The 27945-nt window shown below is 42.5% G+C and overlaps 2 protein-coding genes across 9 annotated transcripts in view; one reads left to right on the top strand and one right to left on the bottom strand.

Annotated features, from left to right (window-relative positions):
- Window positions 1-1947, bottom strand: part of PRUNE1 (prune exopolyphosphatase 1) — a 41095-nt gene extending 39148 nt beyond the window's left edge. For both annotated transcript variants that reach the window (XM_056545026.1, XM_056545027.1), the window contains exon 1: window positions 1763-1947. In XM_056545026.1, coding sequence (XP_056401001.1) covers window positions 1763-1801 — 39 coding nt within the window. In that variant the 5' untranslated portion in view covers window positions 1802-1947. The remainder of the gene's footprint in view (window positions 1-1762) is intronic.
- MINDY1 (MINDY lysine 48 deubiquitinase 1) overlaps window positions 1899-27945 on the top strand; it is a 37584-nt gene continuing 11537 nt past the window's right edge. Inside the window, exons 1-5 of one of the 7 annotated variants that reach the window (XM_056545018.1) lie at window positions 7801-8109; window positions 10648-10758; window positions 11161-11831; window positions 16601-16658; window positions 21822-21886. In XM_056545018.1, coding sequence (XP_056400993.1) covers window positions 11184-11831; window positions 16601-16658; window positions 21822-21886 — 771 coding nt within the window. In that variant the 5' untranslated portion in view covers window positions 7801-8109; window positions 10648-10758; window positions 11161-11183. Of the gene's footprint in view, window positions 1982-4161; window positions 4209-4771; window positions 4795-7761; window positions 7774-7800; window positions 8110-10647; window positions 11832-16600; window positions 16659-21821; window positions 21887-27945 lie in introns of those variants that run through there. The other 6 variants (XM_056545021.1, XM_056545022.1, XM_056545020.1 and 3 more) reach the window with 6 other exon arrangements.

Genomic DNA, 27945 nt, shown 5'->3' with positions numbered 1-27945 from the left:
ATTTTCACAGTAGTAGTCCTGTTGCCACCATTGGGCTGTCAGGGCATATTGGGAGTGGTAGTTCCCCCCAACCATTGGAAAGCCACAAATGTGGAAGTTGCAGTTCTTGCTATAGGGTTGTCAAAGTATGATGAGAGTTATAGTTCTACAACAGCAGGACATGGCTGACTATGCTAACAGTAATAGTTCTGCCAACGCTGTACAGTTGACAGTTGATGCTGAGAGTTGTAGTCTCACTAGGTTAGAGGTGTGTTAGTTCATGCTTGGGATTATAGTTCAGCAGAGTGTGGACGTTAACCCCGTCAGAGTATGCAGGGAATGCAGGGGGAGCAGTTCTGCCAGATTGTTTGTCTGCCACTGCTGGGTGGTGAAGGAATGCTGGGAGTTGTAGTGCAGCACTGGAGAGCCATAGGTCATTGTGGGAGACATGCTTCTGGCACCACTATAGCGCTGTCATAGAATGATGAGAGTTGTAGTTCTGCCACATGTTATAGGGTAGTCAGAGCATGCTGGGAGTTGTAGTTCTGCCACGTTATAGGGTAGTCAGAGCATGCTGGGAGTTGTAGTTCTTCCACATTATAGGGTAGTCAGAGCATGCTGGGAGTTGTAATTCTGCTACATGTTATAGGGTTGTCAGAGCATGCTGGGAGTTGTAGTTCTGCCACATGTTATAGGGTTGTCAGAGCATGCTGGGAGTTGTAGTTCTACCACATGTTATAGGATTATCAGAGCATGCTGAGAGTTGTAGCTCTGCCATGTTATAGAGTTGTCAGAGCCTGCTGAGAGTTGTAGTTCTGTCACATGTTATAGGGTGGTAAGAGCCTGCTGGGAGCTGTAGTTCTGCCACATGTTATAGGGTTGTCAGAGCATGCTGGGAGTTGTAGTTCTGCCACATGTTATAGGGTTGTCAGAGCATGCTGGGAGTTGTGGTATTGCAATAATTGCTTACAAGATACAGACAATACTGTCTATGGTCCAGATGAGTTTTCCCCAACCAGGGTGCCTCAAGCTGTTGCAAAACTACAACTCCCAGCATGCTCTGCATGCTGGGAGTTGTAGTTTTGCAACAGCTGGAGGCACCCTGTTGGGAAACCCTGTATAAGCATTTGTGTAAACAATGGCGGCCATTGTGTCATCTTTCCGCCACCTCTACAGGGTTTGTCCGGCAATGATGGGAGTTGTAGTCAAAGACTATGGACTGCCGTATTCCAAGTACTCCCCCTTCACAGCGCAGCAAAGTTAATTTGACCTGGGTCATGTGACCGTCACATCGTTTCGCTTCTCCATGGAGTCCTATCTGACACATAAAGGGCCAGTGTCCCAGATAACACCCATGAGAGGCAGACGAGGGGCCCCCGGGGGCCCCACGGCTGATAACACCACAACCAGTGCGATAAATACCCCAACCGAGACTGCGCAAAATGTGATCACCCAGCTCTCCCAGACTCCTGCATGGCACCTCTGCTTTTATGATAATACAGAAGCCTGGGAGAGCTGGGTGACAGCCTTTGTGTGAGCAAGTGTTGTCCGGGCATGGTGTGAGTTGTAGTTCTGCAACAGCTGGAGGCACTCTAGATGGGAAACACTGGTGTGAGCTGTAATACAGGACATGGTGGTGGTCACCCAGCTTTCCCAGGATGAGGTTACACTAAGAAATGAATGGACAAGAGGAACTGAACAGGAGAGAAGTGACAGTGCACACAGACATTAGAGTGCGAGCTCTGCAGGTCAGCGGGCAGGGCGCATGCGCGGGATTCCTTACCTGTACAGCGGCCTTACAGCCCTGCAAGAAGATCTCCATGGTGCTCCTGTGTGCCCGGACCACCGCTCACCCTGCTGCCAGCCCGACCGCACTGCATGCCGGGAGATGTAGTGTCACTCCCCCCTCCAGTGTGCGGGCCGGGGGCGGAGCCTCAACCGCTCACCACGTGATCAGCGGGAGGGGGACCTACCTGTGTCTAATCCCAATGTGTGTGATACTGTATGGAATACCGACTGCAGAGCAGTGTATCTAATCCCAATGTGTGTGATACTGTGTGTGATATTGAATGTAATACCGACTGCAGAGCAGTGTATCTAATCCCAATGTGTGTGGTACTGTGTGCTCTAATGTATGTAATACCGACTGCAGAGCAGTGTATCTAATCCTACTGTGTGTGATACTGTGTGCTCTAATGTATGTAATACCGACTGCAGAGCAGTGTATCTAATCCCAATGTGTGTGATACTGTGTGTAATACCGACTGCAGAGCAGTGTATCTAATCCTACTGTGTGTGATACTGTGTGCTCTAATGTATGTAATACCGACTGCAGAGCAGTGTATCTAATCCTACTGTGTGTGATACTGTGTGCTCTAATGTATGTAATACCGACTGCAGAGCAGTGTATCTAATCCTACTGTGTGTGATACTGTGTGCTCTAATGTATGTAATACCGACTGCAGAGCAGTGTATCTAATCCCAATGTGTGTGATACTGTGTGCTCTAATGTATGTAATACCGACTGCAGAGCAGTGTATCTAAGCCTACTGTGTGTGATACTGTGTGCTCTAATGTATGTAATACCGACTGCAGAGCAGTGTATCTAATCCTACTGTGTGTGATACTGTGTGCTCTAATGTATGTAATACCGACTGCAGAGCAGTGTATCTAATCCCAATGTGTGTGATACTGTGTGCTCTAATGTATGTAATACCGACTGCAGAGCAGTGTATCTAATCCTACTGTGTGCTCTAATGTATGTAATACCGACTGCAGAGCAGTGTATCTAATCCTACTGTGTGTGGTACTGTGTGCGCTAATGTATGTAATACCGACTGCAGAGCAATGTATCTAATCCCAATGTGTGTGATACTGTGTGCTCTTACGTATGTAATACCGACTGCAGAGCAGTGTATCTAATCCCAATGTGTGTGATACTGTGTGCTCTAATGTATGTAATACCGGCTGCAGAGCAGTGTATCTAATCCTACTGTGTGTGATACTGTGTGCTCTAATGTATGTAATACCGACTGCAGAGCAATGTATCTAATCCCAATGTGTGTGATACTGTGAGCTCTTACGTATGTAATACCGACTGCAGAGCAGTGTATCTAATCCCAATGTGTGTGATACTGTGTGCTCTAATGTATGTAATACCGACTGCAGAGCAGTGTATCTAAGCCTACTGTGTGTGATACTGTGTGCTCTAACGTATGTAATACCGACTGCAGAGCAATGTATCTAATCCCAATGTGTGTGATACTGTGTGCTCTAATGTATGTAATACCGACTGCAGAGCAGTGTATCTAATCCTACTGTGTGTGATACTGTGTGCTCTAATGTATGTAATACCGACTGCAGAGCAGTGTATCTAATCCCAATGTGTGTGATACTGTGTGTAATACCGACTGCAGAGCAGTGTATCTAATCCTACTGTGTGTGATACTGTGTGCTCTAATGTATGTAATACCGACTGCAGAGCAGTGTATCTAATCCTACTGTGTGTGATACTGTGTGCTCTAATGTATGTAATACCGACTGCAGAGCAGTGTATCTAATCCTACTGTGTGTGATACTGTGTGCTCTAATGTATGTAATACCGACTGCAGAGCAGTGTATCTAAGCCTACTGTGTGTGATACTGTGTGCTCTAATGTATGTAATACCGACTGCAGAGCAGTGTATCTAATCCTACTGTGTGTGATACTGTGTGCTCTAATGTATGTAATACCGACTGCAGAGCAGTGTATCTAATCCCAATGTGTGTGATACTGTGTGCTCTAATGTATGTAATACCGACTGCAGAGCAGTGTATCTAATCCTACTGTGTGCTCTAATGTATGTAATACCGACTGCAGAGCAGTGTATCTAATCCTACTGTGTGTGGTACTGTGTGCGCTAATGTATGTAATACCGACTGCAGAGCAATGTATCTAATCCCAATGTGTGTGATACTGTGTGCTCTTACGTATGTAATACCGACTGCAGAGCAGTGTATCTAATCCCAATGTGTGTGATACTGTGTGCTCTAATGTATGTAATACCGGCTGCAGAGCAGTGTATCTAATCCTACTGTGTGTGATACTGTGTGCTCTAATGTATGTAATACCGACTGCAGAGCAATGTATCTAATCCCAATGTGTGTGATACTGTGAGCTCTTACGTATGTAATACCGACTGCAGAGCAGTGTATCTAATCCCAATGTGTGTGATACTGTGTGCTCTAATGTATGTAATACCGACTGCAGAGCAGTGTATCTAAGCCTACTGTGTGTGATACTGTGTGCTCTAACGTATGTAATACCGACTGCAGAGCAATGTATCTAATCCCAATGTGTGTGATACTGTGTGCTCTAATGTATGTAATACCGACTGCAGAGCAGTGTATCTAATCCTACTGTGTGTGATACTGTGTGCTCTAATGTATGTAATACCGACTCCAGAGCAGTGTATCTAAGCCTACTGTGTGTGATACTGTGTGCTCTAATGTATGTAATACCGGCTGCAGAGCAGTGTATCTAATCCTACTGTGTGTGATACTGTGTGCTCTAACGTATGTAATACCGACTGCAGAGCAGTGTATCTAATCCTACTGTGTGTGATACTGTGTGCTCTAACGTATCTAATCCTACTGTGTGTGATACTGTGTGCTCTAACGTATGTAATACCGACTGCAGAGCAGTGTATCTAAGCCTACTGTGTGTGATACTGTGTGCTCTAACGTATCTAATCCTACTGTGTGTGATACTGTGTGCTCTAACGTATGTAATACCGACTGCAGAGCAGTGTATCTAATCCCAATGTGTGTGATACTGTCTTCTGAGCAGTGTATGTAATCCTACTGTGTGTGATACTGTGTGCAGCGCTATGTATCTAATCCTACCATGTGTGATACTGTGTGTTGAGCTGTGTATCTAGTCCTCCTATGTGTGATACTGTTTGCAAAGCTATGTATCTAATCCTACCATGTGTGATACCGTGTGCAGAGCTATGTATCTAATCCTACCATGTGTCATACTGTGTGCCGAGCTATGTATCTAATCCTACTATATGTGATACGGTGTGCAGAGCTATGTATCTAATCCTACCATGTGTGATACTGTGTGCAGAGCTATGTATCTAATCCTACCATGTGTGATACTGTGTGCAGAGCTATGTATCTAATCCTACCATGTGTCATACTGTGTGCAGAGCTATGTATCTAATCCTACCATGTTTGATACTGTGTGCAGAGCTATGGATCTAATCCTACCATGTGTTACACTGTGTGCAGAGCTATGTATCTAATCCTACCATGTGTGATACTGTGTGCAGAGCTATGTATCTAATCCTACCATGTGTGATACTGTGTGCAGAGCTATGTATCTAATCCTACCATGTGTGATACTGTGTGCAGAGCTATGGATCTAATCCTACCATGTGTGATACTGTGTGCAGAGCTATGGATCTTATCATACCATGTGTGATACTGTGTGCAGCGCTATGTATCTAATCCTACCATGTGTGATACTGTTTGCAGAGCTATGTATCTAATCCTACAATGTTTGATACTGTGTGCAGAGCTATGGATCTAATCCTACTATGTGTGATACTGTGGAGAGCTATGTATCTAATCCTACCATGTGTTACACTGTGTGCAGAGCTATGTATCTAATTTACTGTGTGTGATTCTGTGTGCTGAGCTATTTATCTAACCCTACTATGTGTGATACTGTGTGCAGCGCTATGTATCTAATCCTATGTGTGATACTGTATGCAGTGATATGTTTCTAATTCTACCATGTGTGACACTGTGCAGAGCTATGTATCTAATCTACTGTGTGTGATACTGTTTGCAGAGCTATGTATCTAATCTACTGTGTGTGATACTGTGTGCAGAGCTATGTATCTAATCCTACCATATGTGATACTGTGTGCAGCGCTATGTATCTAATCCTACCATATGTGATACTGTGTGCAGCACTATGTATCTAATCCTACAATGTGTTACACTGTGTGCAGAGCTATGTATCTAATTTACTGTGTGTGATTCTGTGTGCTGAGCTATGCATCTAACCCTACTATGTGTGATACTGTGTGCAGCACTATGTATCTAACCCTATGTGTGATACTGTATGCAGTGATATGTTTCTAATTCTACCATGTGACACTGTGCAGAGCTATGTATCTAATCTACTGTGTGTGATACTGTCTTCTGAGCTATGTATCTAATCTACTGTGTGTGATACTGTCTTCTGAGCTATGTATCTAATATACTGTGTGTGATACTGTGTGCAGCGCTATGTATCTAATCCTACCATATGTGATACTGTGTGCAGCGCTATGTATCTAATCCTACAATGTGTGATACTGTGTGCAGAGCCATGTATCTAATCATACCATGTACGATACTGTCTGAAGAGCTGATGTATCTAATTTTACCATACCTGATACTTTCTGCAGAATTGATAGTGTATGTAGTCCTAATGTGTGTGATACTGTGTGCAGCGCTATGTACCTAATCCTAGCATGTGTGATACTGTCTGCCTAGCTGCTGTATCTAATCCTATCAGGAGTGATACTGTACTGCTGAGCTGTTCTGTCACCCACCAAGCAGCTCGGCAGTACAGTATCAATCCTGACAGGATTAGATACAGCAGCTAGGCAGACAGTATCACACATGCTAGGATTAGATACACAGTATTAGATTCAGTAGGATTAGATACACAGTTTAGCACAGAAGGACTAGATACACAGCCACCAGTACCACACACACACACACACACACACACACACACAGTAGGATAAGAAAAGCACATGGTATCATACATGGTAGGATTAGATACACAGCTCAGCACACATTAGGATTAGATACATAGCTCTGAACACAGTATCACACATGGTGGGATTAGATACACAGACCATGGTAAAGCTTAGATACATAGGTCACAACACAGTTTAATGCACTGTAGGATTAGATACACCATTCAGCACACAGCATATTTCATGTTACAGTGTGTGATTTTGCCTGCTCGGATGCTGTATCTAAACATGTTAGGTGCAGTCTGTTCAGCTGCTGTATCTAAACCTTTCATGTTAGGTGCAGTCTGCTCTGATGCTGTATCTAAACCTTTCATGTTAGGTGCAGTCTGTTCAGCTGCTGTATCTAAACCTTTCATGTTAGTTACAGTCTGCTCAGCTGCTGTATCTAAACCTTTCATGTTAGGTGCAGTCTGCACGGATGCTGTATCTAAACCTTTCATGTTTGGTACAGTCTCCTCAGCTGCTGTATCTAAACCTTTCATGTTAGGTGCAGTCTGCTCAGCTGCTGTATCTAAACCTTTCATGTTAGGTGCAGTCTGCTCAGCTGTTGTATCTAAACCTTTCATGTTAGGTGCAGTCTGCTCAGCTGCTGTATCTAAACCTTTCATGTTAGGTGCAGTCTGCTCAGCTGCTGTATCTAAACCTTTCATGTTAGGTGCAGTCTGCTCAGCTGCTGTATCTAAACCTTTCATGTTAGGTGCAGTCTGCTCTGATGCTGTATCTAAACCTTTCATGTTAGGTGCAGTCTCCTCAGCTGCTGTATCTAAACCTTCCATGTTAGGTGCAGTCTGCTCTGATGCTGTATCTAAACCTTTCATGTTAGTTACAGTCTGCTCAGCTGCTGTATCTAAACCTTTCATGTTAGGTGCAGTCTGCTCAGCTGCTGTATCTAAACCTTTCATGTTAGGTGCAGTCTGCACGGATCCTGTATCTAAACCTTTCATGTTAGGTGAAGTCTGCTCGGATGCTGTATCTAAGCCTATCATGTTAGGTACAGGCTCCTCAGCTGCTGTATCTATTCCTGTCATGTGTGATACAGTCTGCTGTGCTATCATGTGTAATGTCTGTTAATGTATACTCCAAGCTGGAGTATCTAAGCCTTTTTTGTTGGATACTGGTCCTGTATACTGGAACTGCTCGGCTGCGCTACCTCCTCCCGTCCTCTAGGGGCCGCTGTAGACACTGTTGCGCGCTGTTGCTCTTCTCTACGACGCTAGAGTCTTTAGTCCGTCTGTGTGAGGAGCCGTCCCGGAATATAAACAAGAGGCCGGAGGAGACCGCGGGGCCCCGAGAGACCAGGAGCCGCCCAGCCCGGGGCCTAGAGCAGGTACCGCCGGCCCTGCCCGTGTGAACGAGGCCTTATCGCCTGTATATAATCTGTATATAGTGTATACCTGCCTATAGGAGGAGGGGCCCTCTATACCTGACCGCTACCTGCCCAGGATAGGGCTCCAACTCCTCCTCATTCTATTACTAACAATATGTGTTTATTCTCAGCATCATCTATCTGCTGTTTTATTCTATTTTATTAACATAATTATTAATTAGTACAGTTCATTGTTTTTACAGTCTATCATTTGTTGTTGCTTTAAATTTTATTGTTACTTTATTAACATTATTATTGCTATTATTATATATTTTTTTAATATATTCAATTTATACATTTTTATTTTATTTTATTCCTCTAGTTTTTTTTTATTATAATACTAGTAATAATACATTATTATTACTTATTATTACTACAATAATAAAGCATTGTGAGTAGTAATATAATAAAAAAAACTGAAATAAGAAAATAACTAAAAAAAAAAAAGTATCTAAAAAAATTACTAAAATGATATTATCATCATCTATCACCATTATTATTATTATTATTATTATTATCATCATCACCATTATTATCATCATCATCATCATTATTATCACTATTATCATCATCACCATTATCATTATTATTAGAGATGAGCGAACTTACAGTAAATTCGATTCGTCACGAACTTCTCGGCTCGTCAGTTGATGTCTTTTCCTGCGTAAAATTAGTTCAGCTTTCCGGTGCTCCGGTGGGCTGGAAAAGGTGGATACATTCCTAGGAAAGAGTCTCCTAGGACTGTATCCACCTTTTCCAGCCCATCGGAGCACCGGAAAGCTGAACTAATTTATGCAGGAAAAGTCATCAACTGCCGAGCCGAGAAGTTCGTGACGAATCGAATTTACTGTAAGTTCGCTCATCTCTAATTATTATCATCTATCATCATCATTATTGAAATTTTTTTATATTGTATATTATTTTTTTGTTTTTTTTATTCCTCTGTTTTTATTTCCTCTGTTTTTATTTTTATTTATTTTTTAAATTATATTACTAGTAATAATGCATTATTATTATTATTAGAACTAATTGATTTTCTGTCCGTATTATTCTGCTCTTGGTTTTTGTCCATTATTCCATTGTATTATCTTATTGTTTCATTATTATAATTTTTTTCTTATTTCGTAGCTTGATACATCCGAGCAACAAAACGCTTGAAATTCTAGTTGTTTCCCATTAGAGATGAGCGAACTTACAGTAAATTCGATTCGTCACGAACTTCTCGGCTCGGCAGTTGCTGACTTTTCCTGCATAAATTAGTTCAGCTTTCCGGTGCTCCGGTGGGCTGGAAAAGATGGATACAGTCCTACGAAAGAGTTTCCTAGGACTGTATCCACCTTTTCCAGCCCACCGGAGCACCGGAAAGCTGAACTAATTTATGCAGGAAAAGACATCAACTGCCGAGCCGAGAAGTTCGTGACGAATTTAATTTTACTGTAAGTTCGCTCATCTCTATTTCCCATAGTTTTGCAGAACTTGGAATTGCAGCGCCTATTTTTGCAGCAATTTCCTCAAAGGGAACATAGGCCTTAGGGCAGCATTTCCTGGCTAGGCTCCTCCAGCTGTTGCAAAACTACAACTCCCAGCATGCCCGGACAGCCAACGGCTGTCCGGGCATGCTGGGAGTTGTAGTTTTGCAGCAGCTAGCGGCACCCTGGTTGAGAAACACTGTCTTGAGGTCTATTCGCAAGTTCAGTATCCTGTGCATATTTGATGCGCAGGTTTTAAAGCTGCAGATTTCACTGTAAACTAAATGACTGAACACCGCTTCAAATCTGCAGCTTCAAATACTGTATGTGTGAATAGACCTTCAGGCTATGTTCACACAGCGGAATTGACGTGCAGAAGGATTCTGCTGAAATTTACTGTACTTAATTTCAATCGGATTCCGCTGTCCCATTTTCACACAGCAGAATTTCCGCAGCGAGCATATCGCCACTAGAGATGAGCGAACTTACAGTAAATTCGATTCGTCACGAACTTCTCGGCTCGGCGGTTGATGTCTTATCCTGCCTAAATTAGTTCAGCTTTCCGGTGCTTCGGTGGGCTGGAAAAGGTGGATACAGTCCTAGGAGACTCTTTCCTAGGACTGTATCCACCTTTTCCAGCCCACCGGAGCACCTGAAGGCTGAACTCATTTATACAGGATAAGTCATCAACTGCCGAGCCGAGAAGTTTGTTACGAATCGAATTTACTGTAAGTTCGCTCATCTCTAATCGCCACAGAAATTCCGCATAACTCAAAAATATAAGATCTTTATTAAATTTTGCAGAATTCTGTGGCGGAATCCCATTGAAGTCAATGGGGCTTGGATTTCGTCAAAATTCTGTGTCCTAAGAACTCTGAAATTCCTCCGCAATTTTTGCATACAGAATTGCGGAAATTCTGCAGGGTGAACGTAGATGACTTCACTGAATTATAATAATTATATTAATAACAATTAATAATATATATATATATATATTTTTTTTTTTTCTTTTTTTTTTCCCTTCTTTCAGCAAATCCGCTCCACGCAGCCCCGAGCGTCTCTTCTTGTCCCGACCCAGAAGCCGACTACCTGCCTGAATGTTCCACAGCGCCACTTACAGTCAAGAAGCTACAGCGCCCGGGTTATTCTAAACAACTTTTTATTTTTATCGTATCTTTTTTATTTTTATTTTTTTCTTGTATTTTCTGGACTCTTACCATGATTTCCTATTGGCTGAATCTAATTTATTTTTAAAGCATCTTGTCGCCTTTTTTCTTTAATTTTTTTTTTTTTTTTTGCAATTCCCATAAGAAAATTTTTTTTTTAATTTTTTTTTTTTTTAGTATTTTAGTGTGTGCAATGTGCGAATATTACTAAGGACGCAACTTTTTTCTTTTTCTTCCCATTGTGCAAAACAGCGAGGCAATATAGACAATGGGGCATTTTTGAAGAATCCCTAAATAATAATTTATAAGTCCCAGGGCATTTTTTGGGGGGCATAAATTTTTGTATTTTTGTATATATATATTTTTTTTCTATTTAGTGATTTTGGTAGAAAGTCGTCTTATGGAACAGTCAGGGAAGGAATTCAACATGGATCAGGCAGAGGAAATAAAAGCCACGCCCATCGCGCCTCAGCAGATGGAGAATTGTGAGGCTCTTGTCGATGAGAAATCACAGGGAGCAGAACTGCGAGCAGCGGTAATGGATTCCGATACTGGGGAGAAGACGTACGTTGTGATTACGGAGGCAGCGACGGGGAAGAGTCAGGAGACATCGGAGGAGGGTGAGGCCTCTGGGTCCAGTGATAGCAGCAGCTACAGCACCAACACCCGGCCCAGTGACACCCAGTCCGATGGAGGGGTAGAGGACGGGAACTCTCAGTCCATTCCAGAATCGGGTAAACCCAGCCGGGGATCCACTTCAGTAGAATCCGAGCAGCTGGCGAGTTGCCAAACGTCCGATGATCCCGAGAAGATGGAGAACCCGTCGCTGCAGAATCTGCTGTGCTCCAGTGCAAGTGTCAGCCCCTGCGAGGAGGCCACGGAGTCCGGGGCAGCTAAGCCGGCAGGGACCGAAGGGGCCACAGGGACGGACTATTACTTTGTCAAGTGGATAAACTGGAAGGGAGAGCGGACACCGGTGCTCACCCAGAGCGAAAATGGACCCTGCCCCTTGATCGCCATCATGAATATTTTGTTTTTGCGTTGGAAGGTACGTGAGGATGAAGGGGAAGGGATTTATATGGCATCCAGTAGGTCAGAAAGTCTTAAAATCCATCAAATAACCGATCCCGTTGGTGCTGTATGAAGGGAATTGTATATTAACCACTATGAGTTATTCATTACTGTAGACTCTGCTTATTGTCCTACAGTCTGTTACATCATCTTTACTGTATGATCAGTGTGGGCTACAAGAGGATGGCCACTTATCATCTCCAGTTTGCATCTTATATGTGGTTATAAGATACGGCTACATGAAAATGGAGTCACTGTGTATATACATTACTTATCCTGTACTGATCCTGAGTTATATCCTGTATTATACTCCAGAGCTGTACTCAGTATTCTGCTGGTGAGGTCACTGTGTATATACATTACATATCCTGTACTGATCCTGAGTTATATCTTGTATTATACTCCAGAGCTGTACTCACTATTCTGCTGGTGAGATCACTGTGTACATACATTACATTACTTATCCTGTACTGATCCTGAGTTATATCCTGTATTATACTCCAGAGCTGTACTCACTATTCTGCTGGTGAGGTCACTGTGTACATACATTACATTACTTATCCTGTACTGATCCTGAGTTATATCCTGTATTATACTCCAGAGCTGTACTCACTATTCTGCTGGTGGGGTCACTGTGAACATACATTACATTACTTATCCTGTACTGATCCTGAGTTATATCCTGTATTATACTCCAGAGCTGTACTCACTATTCTGCTGGTGAGGTCACTGTGTACATACATTACATTACTTATCCTGTACTGATCCTGAGTTATATCCTGTATTATACTCCAGAGCTGTACTCACTATTCTGCTGGTGGGGTCACAGTGTACATACATTATATTACTTATCCTGTACTGATCCTGAGTTATATTCTGTATTATACTCCAGAGCTGTACTCACTATTCTGCTGGTGAGGTCACTGTGTACATACATTACATTACTTATCCTGTACTGATCCTGAGTTATATTCTGTATTATACTCCAGAGCTGTACTCACTATTCTGCTGGTGGGGTCACTGTGTACATACATTACATTACTTATCCTGTACTGATCCTGAGTTATATCCTGTATTATACTCCAGAGCTGTACTCACTATTCTGCTGGTGGGGTCACTGTGTACATACATTACATTACTTATCCTGTACTGATCCTGAGTTATATCCTGTATTATACTCCAGAGCTGTACTCACTATTCTGCTGGTGAGGTCACTGTGTACATACATTACATTACTTATCCTGTACTGATCCTGAGTTATATCCTGTATTATACTCCAGAGCTGTACTCACTATTCTGCTGGTGAGGTCACTGTGTACATACATTACATTACTTATCCTGTACTGATCCTGAGTTATATTCTGTATTATACTCCAGAGCTGTACTCACTATTCTGCTGGTGAGGTCACTGTGTACATACATTACATTACTTATCCTGTACTGATCCTGAGTTATATTCTGTATTATACTCCAGAGCTGTACTCACTATTCTGCTGGTGGGGTCACTGTGTACATACATTACATTACTTATCCTGTACTGATCCTGAGTTATATCCTGTATTATACTCCAGAGCTGTACTCACTATTCTGCTGGTGGGGTCACTGTGTACATACATTACATTACTTATCCTGTACTGATCCTGAGTTATATCCTGTATTATACTCCAGAGCTGTACTCACTATTCTGCTGGTGGGGTCACTGTGAACATACATTACATTACTTATCCTGTACTGATCCTGAGTTATATCCTGTATTATACTCCAGAGCTGTACTCACTATTCTGCTGGTGAGGTCACTGTGTACATACATTACATTACTTATCCTGTACTGATCCTGAGTTATATTCTGTATTATACTCCAGAGCTGCACTCACTATTCTGCTGGTGAGGTCACTGTGTACATACATTACATTACTTATCCTGTACTGATCCTGAGTTATATTCTGTATTATACTCCAGAGCTGTACTCACTATTCTGCTGGTGGGGTCACTGTGTACATACATTACATTACTTATCCTGTACTGATCCTGAGTTATATCCTGTATTATACTCCAGAGCTGTACTCACTATTCTGCTGGTGGGGTCACTGTGTACATACATTACATTACTTATCCTGTACTGATCCTGAGTTATATCCTGTATTATACTCCAGAGCTGTACTCACTATTCTGCTGGTGAGGTCACTGTGTACATACATTACATTACTTATCCTGTACTGATCCTGAGTTATATCCTGTATTATACTCCAGAGCTGTACTCACTATTCTGCTGGTGGGGTCACAGTGTACATACATTACATTACTTAACTGTAACCCAGGATTTCAAGTAAAGTCAGATGAGTAACGTATGTGAATGGTTTTCCTGTGTATCATCTCTAGATATAAATCAGAGTTTATATCCAGATATAACATTTTGATTCCTTTAATTCGGCATCCAATATTCCAGAACCGTTTCAGTAAACAAATAAAATTTTGCTGCACGTTTTATGATTAAGGCCGGGCTCACACCACGTTTTTGCAATCCAGTTCCCGTATACGTTTTCAATTTGAAAAACGTACAGAGCTGTATTGAACGTGGGAGTCAATGGGAACTGTACAGAACCCTATATGCGTACGGTTCCATCCGTTTGACTTTGCAGGTTTTTTTTTTTTTCTTGGAATTTCAATCAAACAAGTGAAACTTTATTCATAATGGAGTGAAAAGTCAAAAACGTATGTTTTTTTTTTTCTTTCTTAAAAAACGGATGCAATCGGACATCATTTTTCAAACCGTATACGGATTAAAATTTGTAGACACGTTTTGATACAATTTAGTCAGGTTTTGAGGAATCCGTTTATTTATTTATTTATTCTTTTCAAAACCTGATATGGGTTTTGATACTGTATATTGAGAAAACGTGGCGTGAACCCAACCTTAAAGGGGTTATCCAGGAATTTTTTTTATATATATATCAACTGGCTCCAGAAAGTTAAACAGATTTGTAAATTACTTCTATTAAAAAATCTTAATCCTTTCAGTACTTATGAGCTTCTGAAGTTAAGGTTGTTCTTTTCTGTCTAAGTGCTCTCTGATGACACGTGTCTCGGGAAACGCCCAGTTTAGAAGCAAATCCCCATAGCAAACCTCTTCTAAACTGGGTGTTTCCCGAGACAGGTGTCATCAGAGAGGATTTAGACAAAAAAGAACAACCTTAACTTCAGAAGCTCGTAAGTACTGAAAGGATTAAGATTTTTTAATAGAAGTAATTTACAAATCTGTTTAACTTTCTGGAGCCAGTTGATATATATATATATATAAAAAAGTTTTTTCCTGGAATACCCCTTTAAACTGGGCATATTTATCCCCATAGACAGTACTTTCCAACCAGGGCGCCTCCAGCTGTTGCAAAACTACAACTCCCAGCATGCCCGGACAGCCTTTGGCTGGCCGGGCATGCTGGGAGTTGTAGTTTTGCAACAGCTGGAGACGCCCTGGTTGGAAAGCACTGCCATAGACTCTCTATGTCCATCAGCATCTGTACCAGTAACCTTTTTATTATGCAGTAAATTTATAGGAAATCTGAGTAACAGGCATTGAAGAAGCCGCATTATGATCAGTCCTGACTGACTAGTCTGCTTTGTTATGCAATACCGTCTACCTCTGCATTATTTAGGTGGGGCAGTGGGTCATGTGTTGTCCTGACCGGACCCCACTGGTAAAACGCAGCCTGCGATACTTAAAAGACCATTATCTTGTATTATGTGTCAACAGACTTCTTCCGCAGGCAAGGTCATGGTATGCAGAGTGTACACCCTGTACGGAGATTACGTCATACTGTGTCCATAATATAAGACGTTCATGTTGTTGTGTCCACAATATACAGAGATGAAGTTACATTGTATTCAGTGTCGCACGTCCAAAAGTAAACCTGCCGGTATTTTTCCATATCTAGAAACTATTAAACCAGCACAGAGGCTACCGGGAGTGTCAGCTAAACAATAGCCAGCAGGACTCTGAATGCAGCTTTAGCTGTAACTGGAGTGAAACACATAAGGCTGCATTCACACCACGTTTTTGCAATACAGTTCCCGTTTCAGGTTTTTGATTAAATAAAAAAATCCTCAAAACCGGACTAAACTGTATCAAAATGTGTGTACAATTTTTAATCCGTATACGGTTTGAAAAATGATGTCCGGTTGCATCCTTTTTTTTTTTTTTTTTCCTTAAGTATAAGTTTTTAACTTTTCATTCCTTATGAATAAAGTTTCACTTGTTTGATTGAAATTCCAAGAAGAAAAAACTGTGCAAAGTAAAAAAAAAAAAAAAAAAAAAATCATATGGTGAAACCCGGATGGTACCGTACGTACGTACGTACATCCCATTGACTCCCATGTTAAAAAAAACAAAACAAAACAAAAAGTATACGTTTCAATACGGTTTCACTCCGACCAAAAACAGTGGTAGGCTACCGTTTTGGGTACGAGGAAAAAAAACTGACAAAACCGTACAGGATGCAAAATGCACACAAACTGATCCATCTTTTGGCATACGGTTTTCAGTACGGTTCCGTAAGGTTTTCAAATTGAAACGTATACGGGAACTGTACTGCAAAAAATGTCATGTGTCATGTGACCCCTACCCACCTATGTATCAGTCATATCCTACAGTCAAGCCTGTTTTGGGACAACCCCTTTAACTGCTTAGCTGCCATTCAGAATTAGGTCCAATAGTGATGTCTTCTAATCAGCAATGTTGTCTTATTGCAGGTGAAGCTTCCGCCCCAGAAGGAGCTGATCACGTCGGAGGAGCTCATGGCCCATCTTGGTAAGAATAGTTTATTTTCTATTTATTTTTTTCCATAGAAGATAGGAATAAGAGAAGAAGCAGAAGATCCAAAACGAATCCAACTTTATTTTCAAGCTTTAAAGGAGATCTGCAGCCCTAGACCCTTATCCCCTATCGGGGGGGTAAGTGTCTGATCGCAAGGGGGGGGGGGGCTCCGAATGTTCCCTCCACACATTCTCCTGTTTGGTGCCCCGACTCTGCCGCAGCCCTCCTCAGCCGCAGCACGACTCCACGACCGACAAGCCCCCTCCGTGTATCTCTATGGAAGAGGCAGGGATTCAGTGTTCGTGCTCCCCCCCCCCCCTCTTCCATAGAGCTGTATTAAGGGGTCGTGTCGTCAACCTAAGTGAGGTCAACGAGACGCGCATTAGCCACGGTTATGCCGGGTCCCTGTACGGAAGATCCCGGGGGTCCCAGCGGTCGGACCCCTCGTGATCAGACACTATCTAATATCTTATAAGGGATATAGGGGATAAGTGTCTAACACTGCAGATCTCCTTTAAAATGGTGCAACACATCGGTGCCTCATACAGTCACGGCCCCTGGACGTGTTTCGAGAGCATTCGTCTCTCAAAATGCGTCTAGAGGTCGCCAATGTATGTTCTATCGTTTTAAAGCTGTAAAATAAAATGGATTTGGTTTACTGAGCGCTGTATCTTTTGCTTCTTATGCCATGTCCTGTACCTGACCAGGGGTCCGTATGCTGGCTCTTACAGGAGGGGAGCGGAAATCCCTTCCTACAGGTAACATGTTCGATCATACTCTTTACTGCAACTTTAAAGGGGTGCTCCGGTGGAAACTTTTTTTATTTGTGTTTTTAATCAACTGATGCCAGAAAGTTAACAGATTTGTAAGTTACTTCTATTAAAAAAAAATCTTAATCCTTCCCGTACTTATTAGCAGCTGTATACGACAGAGGAAATTATTTTCTTTTTGGATTCACAGAGCTCTCTGATTACATCATGACCACAGTGCTCTCTGCTAACATCTCTGTCCATTCTAGGAGCTGTCCAGAGCAGCATATGTTTTCTATGGGGATTTTCTCCAACTCTGGACAGTTCTTAAAATGGACAGAGATGTCAGCAGAGAGCACTGTGCTTGTGATGTCAGCAGAGAGCTCTGTGTTCCAAAAAGAAAATTTCCTCTGTAGTATTCAGCAGCTAATATGTACTGGAAGGATTAAGATTTTTTAATAGAAGTAGTTTACAAATATGTTTTAACTTTCTGGCACCAGTTGTTTAAAAAAAAAAAAAAAATTAAAATATAAAGAAAAAGTTTTCCACCGAGTACCCCTTTTAACAGATTTGTAAATTACTTCTATTAAAAAAAAAATCTTAATCCTTAGTACTTATTAGCGGCTGTATACTACAGAGGAAATTCTTTTCTTTTTGGATTTTCTTTTTGTCTGACCACAGTGCTCTCTGCTGACACCTCTGTCCATGTCAGGAACTGTCCAGAGCAGCATAGTTTTGCTATGGGATTTTCTCCTGCTCTGGACAGTTCCTAACATGTCCAGAGGTGTTAACAGAGAGCACTGTGGTCAGACTGGAAAGAACTGCACAACTTCCTCAGGATCATACAGCTGCTGACAAGTACTGGAAGGATGAAGCTTTTATTTATTTATTTATTTATTTTTTTTAATAGTACCGTAGTAATTTACAAATCTGTATAACTTTCTGGCACCAGTTGATTTATAAAAAAAATTAAAATAAAAAAAATTCCACTGGAGTACCCCTTTTTTTTTAAAGGGAACCTGTCATTAGGGCTGAGCTCCATCCACCCCCCACCATACTGTAATACACAATGTACATGTTTCTATAGATGATCTATACCTGAGAAAAACTATACTCCAGATGACTCTTCTCAGGCAATTTTCACCCGGCGCGTGACGCTGTCACAGTAGTTTTTTTTTTTCCTGAGGTCTCGATCATTATTCCCATTATGTATGAGCAGCTATAGAATCATGTTTACTTCACGTGCTACTGTACGGTAGCGGGGGATGGGGCTCGCACTCAATGATGACTGGTTTCCTATAAAGTAACCATACATTATCATTGTGTAATGCAGTGTTTCCCAACCAGGGTGCCTCCAGCTGTTGCAAAACCACAACTCCTAGCATGCCCGGACAGCCAAAGGCTGTCCGGGCATGCTGGGAGTTGTAGTTTTGCAACAGCTGGAGGCACCCTGGTTGGGGAAACACTGGTGTAATGAGAAGTTGTGCAATTCTCTGCTGGAGTTTTGTCTTAGTTTTCTCATGGCAATGCTTGTGGTCAAGGAGTTCAACCAAGATTACGTCACTTCAGAAAATAATTTATGATTACACAGATTAAAGGGGTACTCCAGTGGAAAACTTTTTTTTATTTTTTATTTTATTTTTTTTAAATGAACTGGTGCCAGAAAGTTAAACAGAGTTCTAAATCACTTCTATTTAAAAATCTTAATCCTTCCAGTACTTATCAGCTGCTGTATGCTCCACAGGAAGTTCTTTTTTTCTTTTTTGAATTTCCTTTCTGCCTGACCACAGTGCTCTCTGCTGACACCTCTGTCCATGTCAGTAATTGTCCAGAGTAAGAGCAAATCCCCATAGAAAACCTCTCCTGCTCTGGACAGTTCCTGACATGGACAGAGGTGTCAGCAGAGAGCACTGTGGACAAGACAAGAAAGAAATTCAAAAAGAGAACAATTTCCTCTGTAGCATACAGCTGCTAAAAATTACTGGAAGGGTAAAGATTTTTTTTATCAAAGTAATTTACAAATCTGTTTAACTTTCTGGCACCAATTGATTTAAAAAAAGAAAAAAATAAATAAAGATTTCCACCGGAGTACCCCTTTTTAAAGGGGTACTCTGCCCCTAGACATCTTATCCCCTATCCGAAGGATAGAGGATAAGATGTCAGATCGCCGGGGTCCCACTGCTGGGGACCCCGGGGATCGCTGCTGCAGCACCCCGCTATCATTACTGCACAGAGCGAGTTCGCTCTGCACGTAATGACGGGCAATACAGGGGCCGGAGCATCGTTACATCATGGCTCCGCCCCTCGTGACGTCACGGTCCGCCCCCGTCAATTCAAGTCTATGGCAGGGGGAGTGGCGGTTGTCACGCCCCCTGCCATAGACTTGCATTGAGGGGACGGGCCGTGATGTCATGAGGGGCGGAGCCATGACGTCACGCTGCTCCGGCCCCTGTATCACCCGTCATTACGCACAGAGCGAACTCGCTCTGCGCAGTAATGATGGCGGGGTGCCGCAGCAGCGATCCCCGGGGTCCCCAGCAGCGGGACCTCGGCGATCTAACATCTTATCCCCTATCCTTTGGATAGGGCATAAGATGCCTAGGGGCGGAGTACCCCTTTAAGGTAAAGAATTTGAGCACAGGTTGCAGAACTGTAAATGATTATATCAGATTTCCTATTGACTTCTATGGTCAGTGACCACCATTCTTTTCAGGGCTCAGGGTCCCTCATTTTGTCCATTGTGGGGGTTGTACTATTTAGAGAAGACCCCCTCCCCAGTATCTTTGGCTTTCCTGCGGCACCCGGACCCCATTGTTTTCAGCTCTTGCCGTCATGGTCAATGTAAACCTTCCAGCGATGTCCGGCTTCCTGAGATCCTGATAAGAGATGAATGTTCGGACCATGTGGGAATAAACACCATGATCTCCGCTCACTGCCAAACCAGCTCTTAGTCAAACACCCCGAACAAATCCTAGAAAAGAGTGCCAGGGCTGCTGTGTGCTCAGTGCTCGGCGCCCATCGGGTTGTTTGCCAGATCATCCATCTTCTTTATATGAGCTGTTAACCCCTTCACTTCTGCAGTGCTCCCGACAGCCTCTGTCTCACAGAAGCCTGTGTGTTCTTGGTGACTTGTGAGACCCTTATTGTGTGTAGTCACGACGGTCATGGGGTCTTTACTGTCTCTGATCATGTGGTGATTGATTTTATAAATATCCCCTCATGACCTAAATATTCTACTGCGGGGTCCTAGTGCTGTTCAGGTATAGTCAGTCACATCTATTACTCTGGTCTCCTTTATAATCTAGTGTAGGACGTATGTCGGCACTTATGTGGAGTCTGCGGTGGTGCACGAGGTAGACTCAGGTAAATAGTAATAAAGATGGTTCCCAGCACTCACCAATCTAACAAAAGTGAAGATTTATTAAAGAGTACCTCTCATGATCTTGTAAAATTTTATAATCCTCCCAGGTCACTGCCCTCATCATGATAAACCACCCCCTGCCTATATTTTTATAATTTTTTTAGGTTTCTACCTATATATTGCTCTGTATTTTCTCCTCAGTCAGATTCACAGACTGGGAAGGGGCGTTCCCCAGCAGGCGTGACATCATATGAAGCCATACAGGGGAGAACTTCCTCCCTCACTCTGCTACACACAGCCCAGAGCAGTTCAGTGTGAGATGAGCTATGATTGGCTAAGGCTACACACACACACCCCTCAGCACTCCAGACTGCATTTCCTAATTTTGGACTTCTGTCAGGCCAGCAGGAGTCCAAAGTCTATGTAAGAAATGGGGAGACTCCTAGTGGCAGCTTTTTTTTTTTTTTTTTTTTTTTTTTAAACCCTAATAACACATTTGAAAACTTTATTTTTTTAAATGTATTATTATTTTCATTAAAACAAAGTACATTAGCAAAAATTTGTTCAACTGGTGCCAGAAAGTTAAACAGACTTGTAAATTACTTCTATTAAATCTTTACCCTTCCAGTACTTTTTAGCAGCTGTATGCTACAGAAGAAATTATTTTCTTTTTGAATTTCTTTTGTCTTGTCCACAGTGCTCTTTGCTGACACCTCAGGAACCTCAGGAACTGTCCAGAGCAGGAGAAAATCCTCATAGCAAACCTATGCTGTTCTGGACAGTTCCTGACACGGACAGAGGTGTCAGCAGAGAGCACTGTGGACAAGAAAAAAAAGAAATTCAAAAAGAAAAAATTTCCTCTGTAGCATACAGCTGCTAATACAGACAGCTGAGGAAGGCTTCTATGCTGAAACACGTCCTTGTACCCTATTATGGCTTAATAAATCTCCACTTTTGCAAGATTGGTGAGTGCTGGATACCATCTTTATTCCTTTTATAATCTGGTCATATTACAATTACTCACATGTGTTTTCTCTCTTTATATAGGTGACTGCATTCTGTCGATACAACCGCAGGAAAATTCTGAAGCACTACAGCTAAACTTCCAGCAGGTCAGTCTCCGTCTGTACTGTGCTAATACATGAAATTGACCATGGGGCACTGACGCCGCATTGTGAGATCGCAATGCATCACTGATAGGATTTTTGTCCCTTTTGTTGGTCTGGAGCTTGGTTAACCCCTTAAGGACCAGGCCATTTTACACCTTAGGACCAGAGCGTTTTTTGCACATCTGACCACTGTCACTTTAAACATTAATAACTCTGGAATGCTTTTAGTTATCATTCTGATTCCGAGATTGTTTTTTTCGTGACATATTCTACTTTAACATAGTGGTAAAATGTTATGGTAACTTGCATCCTTTCTTGGTGAAAAATCCCAAAATTTGATGAAAAAAATGAAAATTTTGCATTTTTCTAACTTTGAAGCTCTCTGCTTGTAAGGAAAATGGATATTCAAAATTACATTTTTTTTTTTTGGATCACATATAAAATATGTCTACTTTATGTTTGCATCATAAAATCGATGAGTTTTTACTTTTGGAAGACACCAGAGGGCTTCAAAGTTCAGCAGCAATTTTCAAATTTTTCACAAAATTTTCAAACTCACTATTTTTCAGGGACCAGTTCAGGTTTGAAGTGGATTTGAAGGGTCTTCATATTAGAAATACCCCATAAATGACCCCATTATAAAAACTGCACCCCCCAAAATATTCAAAATGACATTCAGTCAGCGTTTTAACACTTTAGGTGTTTCACAGGAATAACAGCAAAGTGAAGGAGAAAATTCACAAGCTTCATTTTTTACACTTGCATGTTCTTGTAGACTCAATTTTTGAATTTTTACAAGGGGTAAAAGGAGAAAATTTATACTTGTATTTGTAGCCCAATTTCTCTCGAAATAAGCACATACCTCATATGTCTATGTAAAGTGTTCGGCGGGCGCAGTAGAGGGCTCAGAAGCGAAGGAGCGACAAGGGGATTTTGGAGAGTATGTGTTTTTCTGAAATGGTTTTTGGGGGGGCATGTTGCATTTAGGAAGCCCCTATGGTGCCAGAACAGCAAAAAAAAACACATGGCATACCATTTTGGAAACTAGACCCCTTGAGGAACGTAAGTGAGCCTTAATACCCCACAGGTGTTTCACTACTTTTGCATATGTAAAAAAAAAACTAAAATAATAAAATGTGTTTCCCCCCAAATTTCCCATTTTTGCAAGGGTTAATAGCAGAAAATACCCCCAAAATTTGTAACCCCATCTCTTCTGAGTATGGAGGTACCCCATAAGTTGACCTGAAGTACACTACGGGCGAACTACAATGCTCAGAAGAGAAGGAGTCATATTTGGCTTTTTGAGAGCAAATTTTGGTCGGGGGGCATGTCGCATTTAGGAAGCCCCTATGGTGCCAGAACAGCAAAAAAAAAACCACATGGCATACCATTTTGGAAACTACACCCCTCACAGAATTTAATAAGGGGAGCAATGAGTATTTACACCCCACTGGCATTTGACAGATCTTTGGAACAGTGGGCTGAGCAAATGAAAAATTAAATTTTTCATTTTCACGGACCACTGTTCCAAAAATCTGTCAGACACCTGTGGGGTGTAAATGCTCACTGTACCCCTTATTACATTATGTGAGGGGTGTAGTTTCCAAAATGGGGTCACATGTTGGGGGTCCATTGTTCTGGTACTATGGGGGCTTTGTAAACACACGTGGCCTTCAATTCTGGACACATTTTCTCTTCAAAATCCCAATGGCACTCCCTCTCTTCTGAGCATTGTAGTTCACCCGCCGAGTACTTTACATCCACATTTGGGGTATTTTCTTACTCAGAAGAAATGAGGTTACAAATTTTGGGAGGCTTTTTTTCCTATTTTCCCTTGTGAAAATGAAAAATTTGGGGTAACACGAGCATTTTAGTGAGAAAAATTTTTTTTTTTCATTTTCCCATCCAACTTTAACGAAAATTTGTCAAACACCTGTGGGGTGTTAAGGCTCACTATACCCCTTGTTACATTCCGTGAGGGGTGTAGTTTCCAAAATGGGGTCACATGTCGGTATTTATTTTTTTGCGTTTATGTTAGAACCGCTGTAAAATTAGCCACCCCTGTGCAAATCACCAATTTAGGCTTCAAATGTACATAGTGCGCACTCACTCCTGAGCCTTGTTGTGCCCCCGCAGAGCATTTTGCGCCCACATCTAGGGTATTTCCGTACTCAGGAGAAATTGCGTTACAAATTTTGGGGGTCTTTTTTTCCTTTTACCTCTTGTGAAAATAAAAAGTATGGGTCAACACCAGCATGTTAGTGTAAAAAAAATTTTTTTTTTTACACTAACAGGCTGGGGTAGACCCCCAACTTTTCCTTTTCATAAGGGGTAAAAGGAGAAAAAGCCCCCCAAAATTTGTAGTGTAATTTCTCCCGAGTACGGAGATACCCCATATGTGGGTAAACTGTTTCCTTGAAATACGACAGGGCTCCGAAGTGAGAGAGCGCCATGCGCATTTGAGGACTAAATTAGGGATTGCATAGGGGTGGACATAGGGGTAGTCTACGCCAGCGATTCCCAAACAGGGTGCCTCCAGCTGTTGCTAAACTCCCAGCATGCCTGGACAGTCAGTGGCTGTCCAGAAATGCTGGGAGTTGTTGTTTTGCAACAGCTGGAGGCTCCATTTTGGAAACACTGCCGTACAATACGTTTTCAATTTTTATTGGGGGGACAGTGTAAGGGGGTGTATATGTAGTGTTTTAGCCTTTATTTTGTGGTAGTGTAGTGTAGTGTTTTTAGGGTACATTTACACTGGCGGAGGTTTACAGTGAGTTCCCTGCTAGGAGTTTGTGCTGCGGCGAAAAATTTGCCGCAGCTCATACTTGAAGCAGAAAACTTACTGTAAGCCTGCCCGTGTGAATGTACCCTGTACGTTCACATGGGGGGGGGGGGGGGGGGGGCAAACCTCCAGCTGTTTCAAAACTACAACTCCCAGCATGTACTGACAGACCATGCAGGCTGGGAGTTGTACTTTTGCAACAGCTGGAGGCACACTGGTTGGAAAACCTTCAGTTAGGTTCTGTTATCTAACTCAATATTTTCCAACCAGTGCGCCTCCAGCTGTTGCAAAACTACAACTCCCAGCATGTACTGATCACCGAATGGCATGCTGGGAGATGTAGTTATGCAACAGCTGGAGGGATCGCAACTACAACTCCCATCATGCTGAGACATCTGTTTGCTGTCTATGCATGCTGGGATTTGCAGTTTTGCAACATCTGGAGAGCTACAGTATAGAGACCACTGCAAACTGTGGCCCTCCAGATGCTGCAAAACTACAAATCCCAGCATGCCCTGACAGCAAACAGTTGTGTGGGCATGCTAGGAGTTGTAGTTTTGCAAGATCTGGAGGGCTATAGTTCAAAGACTACCATATAGTGGTCTCAAACTGTAGCCCTCCAGCTGTTGCAAAACTACAACTCCCAGCATGCCCAAACAGCTGTCTGGGCATGCTGGGAGTTGTAGTTTTGAAACATCTGGAGTGCTAGAGTATAGAGACCACTATATAGTGGTCTCGGACTGCAGCCCTCCAGATGTTGCTAGGCAACTTACCGGCTTCCGTTGGATCCAGGGAGCCTGCTGCAGGACATCGCCGCCCGCCGATCTCAGACACCGATCGTTGCCCGCATCCTCCGCAGATCGGTAAGTGGACTCCGGCACCGGTCCTCTGTCGTTTCCCCGTTCTGCCCCGCCTATTGTGGGAGGGCAGGATGGGGAAAACGAAAGATAACCCCCCCCCCCCCCCTGCCCCCGATCTGCTATTGATGGTCGCGTCTAGACCACCTATAGCAGGCATAAGGAGGGGTGGCACCCCTGCCCCCTCACTCCTATCTCTTCAGGGGGATTGTGGGTGTCTTAGACACCCGTGATCCCCCTTATATTCCGGGTCACCATAGACCTGTAATGACCCGGAATCGCACAAATCACAAGTGTGAATTCACTTGCGATTTGCCGCGATCGCCGACATGGGGGGGGGGGGGTCTGATGACCCCCCTGGACATTTGCGCGGCGGGGACCGAAATTCCAACGGACGTATGAGTATGTGCCTGTTCCTTAAGGGGTTAAAGGGGTACTCCGGTGGAAAACATTTTTTTACGTTTTTTTTTTTTTTAATTGAACTGGTGCCAGAAAGCTAAACAGATTTGTAAATGACTTCTATTTAAAAATATTAACCCTTCCAGTACTTATCAGCTGCAGTTTGCTCCAGAGGAAGTTGTGTAGTCCTTACCAGTCTGGCCACAGTGCTCTCTGCTGACACCTCCTGTCCGTGTCAGAACCTTTCCAGAGCAGAAGAGGTTTTCTATGGTGATTTGCATCTACTCCGTTCCTGACACGGACAGAGGTTTCAGCAGAAAGCACTGTGGTCAGACCAGAAAGAACTACACAACTTCCTCTGTACTATACAGCAGCTAAGTACTGGAAGGATTAAGATTTTTATATATAAGGAATTTACTAATCTGTTTAACTTTCTGGCACCAGTTCATTTAAAAACTTTTATTTTTATTTTTCAGAGTACGTTTTTAACTCAAATATTTACTTGTAGGGTATTAATAAAGGATCAGACCGTCTTGCACATAAAGCCCTGGCCTTATAGCCAGTATCATATTAAGGGTATAACCAGCCACATGGATGGATGGACATGATATGGGATGGATGGACATGATATGGGAGGGATGGACATGATATGGGAGGGATGGACATGATATGGGAGGGATGGACATGATATGGGAGGGATGGACATGATATGGGAGGGATGGATATGATATGGGAGGGATGGATATGGGATGGATGGATCGATGGACATGGGATGGATGGATCGATGGATATGGGATGGATGGATGCATATGGTATGGCTGGATATGAGATGGATGGATGATGGATAGATATGAGATGGATGGATATGAGATGAGGTAGGTAGGAGATTGATGGCTAGAGTGTATATCAAAGCTAGAATACTCTATAAACAAAGAAACGTGACATTACCAGTGACTGCCCCCCCACACTTTTTTCCTCACTTGTTTACGTTGGGTCCTAGATTCAGCTGAGCAGACCAATAGGAAACTCCTGAGGATACAGATTGCAATCCCGCACTCTCCAAATAATAAAATTGCTTTATTTATAATTCATTATGGCGAGGCATAGAGGAAAGTGCTAAGTGCACATAAAAAAAATCACATGAGTGTTTTGGACTAGTGTCCTTGTTCACTGCATCACTGTTCACAGCCGTGAGCAAGGACACTCGTCCAAAACGCGTCTGACTTTTAAATGTGCACTTTTTTGGATGCCTTCCTGAATAAAGCTATTTTTATTACTTGATAGAGCTTGATATCTATGTTTTCTCTTAACTACTCGATAAGGGTGTATTCACATGTACAGTATCAAATATGCGCAGGATTTGAAGCTGCAGATTTGATGTTGTGTTGAATAATTTAGTTTACATTGATGCTGAGGATTTGAAGTCACTGATTTCAAATATGTGCAGGATAATGTACGTGTGAATACACCCTAAGCGTACGGTCACACATTGCGCCTCTGCAGCCTATTTAACACTGACTGCAGTCAAGGGGAGCTCCTTGCTGTGACAGGGTAGCTCTGTGTGTCTGCTCGTAGCGGTGGATTTCCCACCGTGGACACATTGCCTGCTCGTAGAAGATGCGCAGTGCAGGGAGCTCACTCTACTAATCGCTGTCAGCGCATCCCCAGTGTGAAATATGCTGCTGATGCGCTATTTGTGCCCCTATGCTTAGGGTGTATTCTGTGACTGTATGGCTGGCTCATGGTACACAAAGCAGGTGTTTTTCTTTTTTCTTTTTTTTTTCTTTATAAAAAAGAAATTTCACCCTAGGTTGAATACTTCTAAGGCTGGGTTCACACCACGTTTTTCGTTTTTGCAATACAGTTCCAGTATACGTTTTCAATTTGAAAACCATACAGAACCGTATTGAAAACCGTATGCCAAAAGATGCATCAGGTTGTGTCCGTTTTGCATCTTGTACGTTTTTCTGTCTTTTTTTTCCCGTAGCCTACCATGGTTTTGGTCCGGGTGAAAAACCATATGG

Source organism: Hyla sarda, chromosome 11, assembly GCF_029499605.1.
Source record: "Hyla sarda isolate aHylSar1 chromosome 11, aHylSar1.hap1, whole genome shotgun sequence".
Lineage (NCBI taxonomy): Eukaryota > Metazoa > Chordata > Amphibia > Anura > Hylidae > Hyla > Hyla sarda.
The sequence above is the reverse complement of the archived record's forward strand: the minus strand, read 5'-3'. Positions and strand labels throughout refer to the sequence as shown.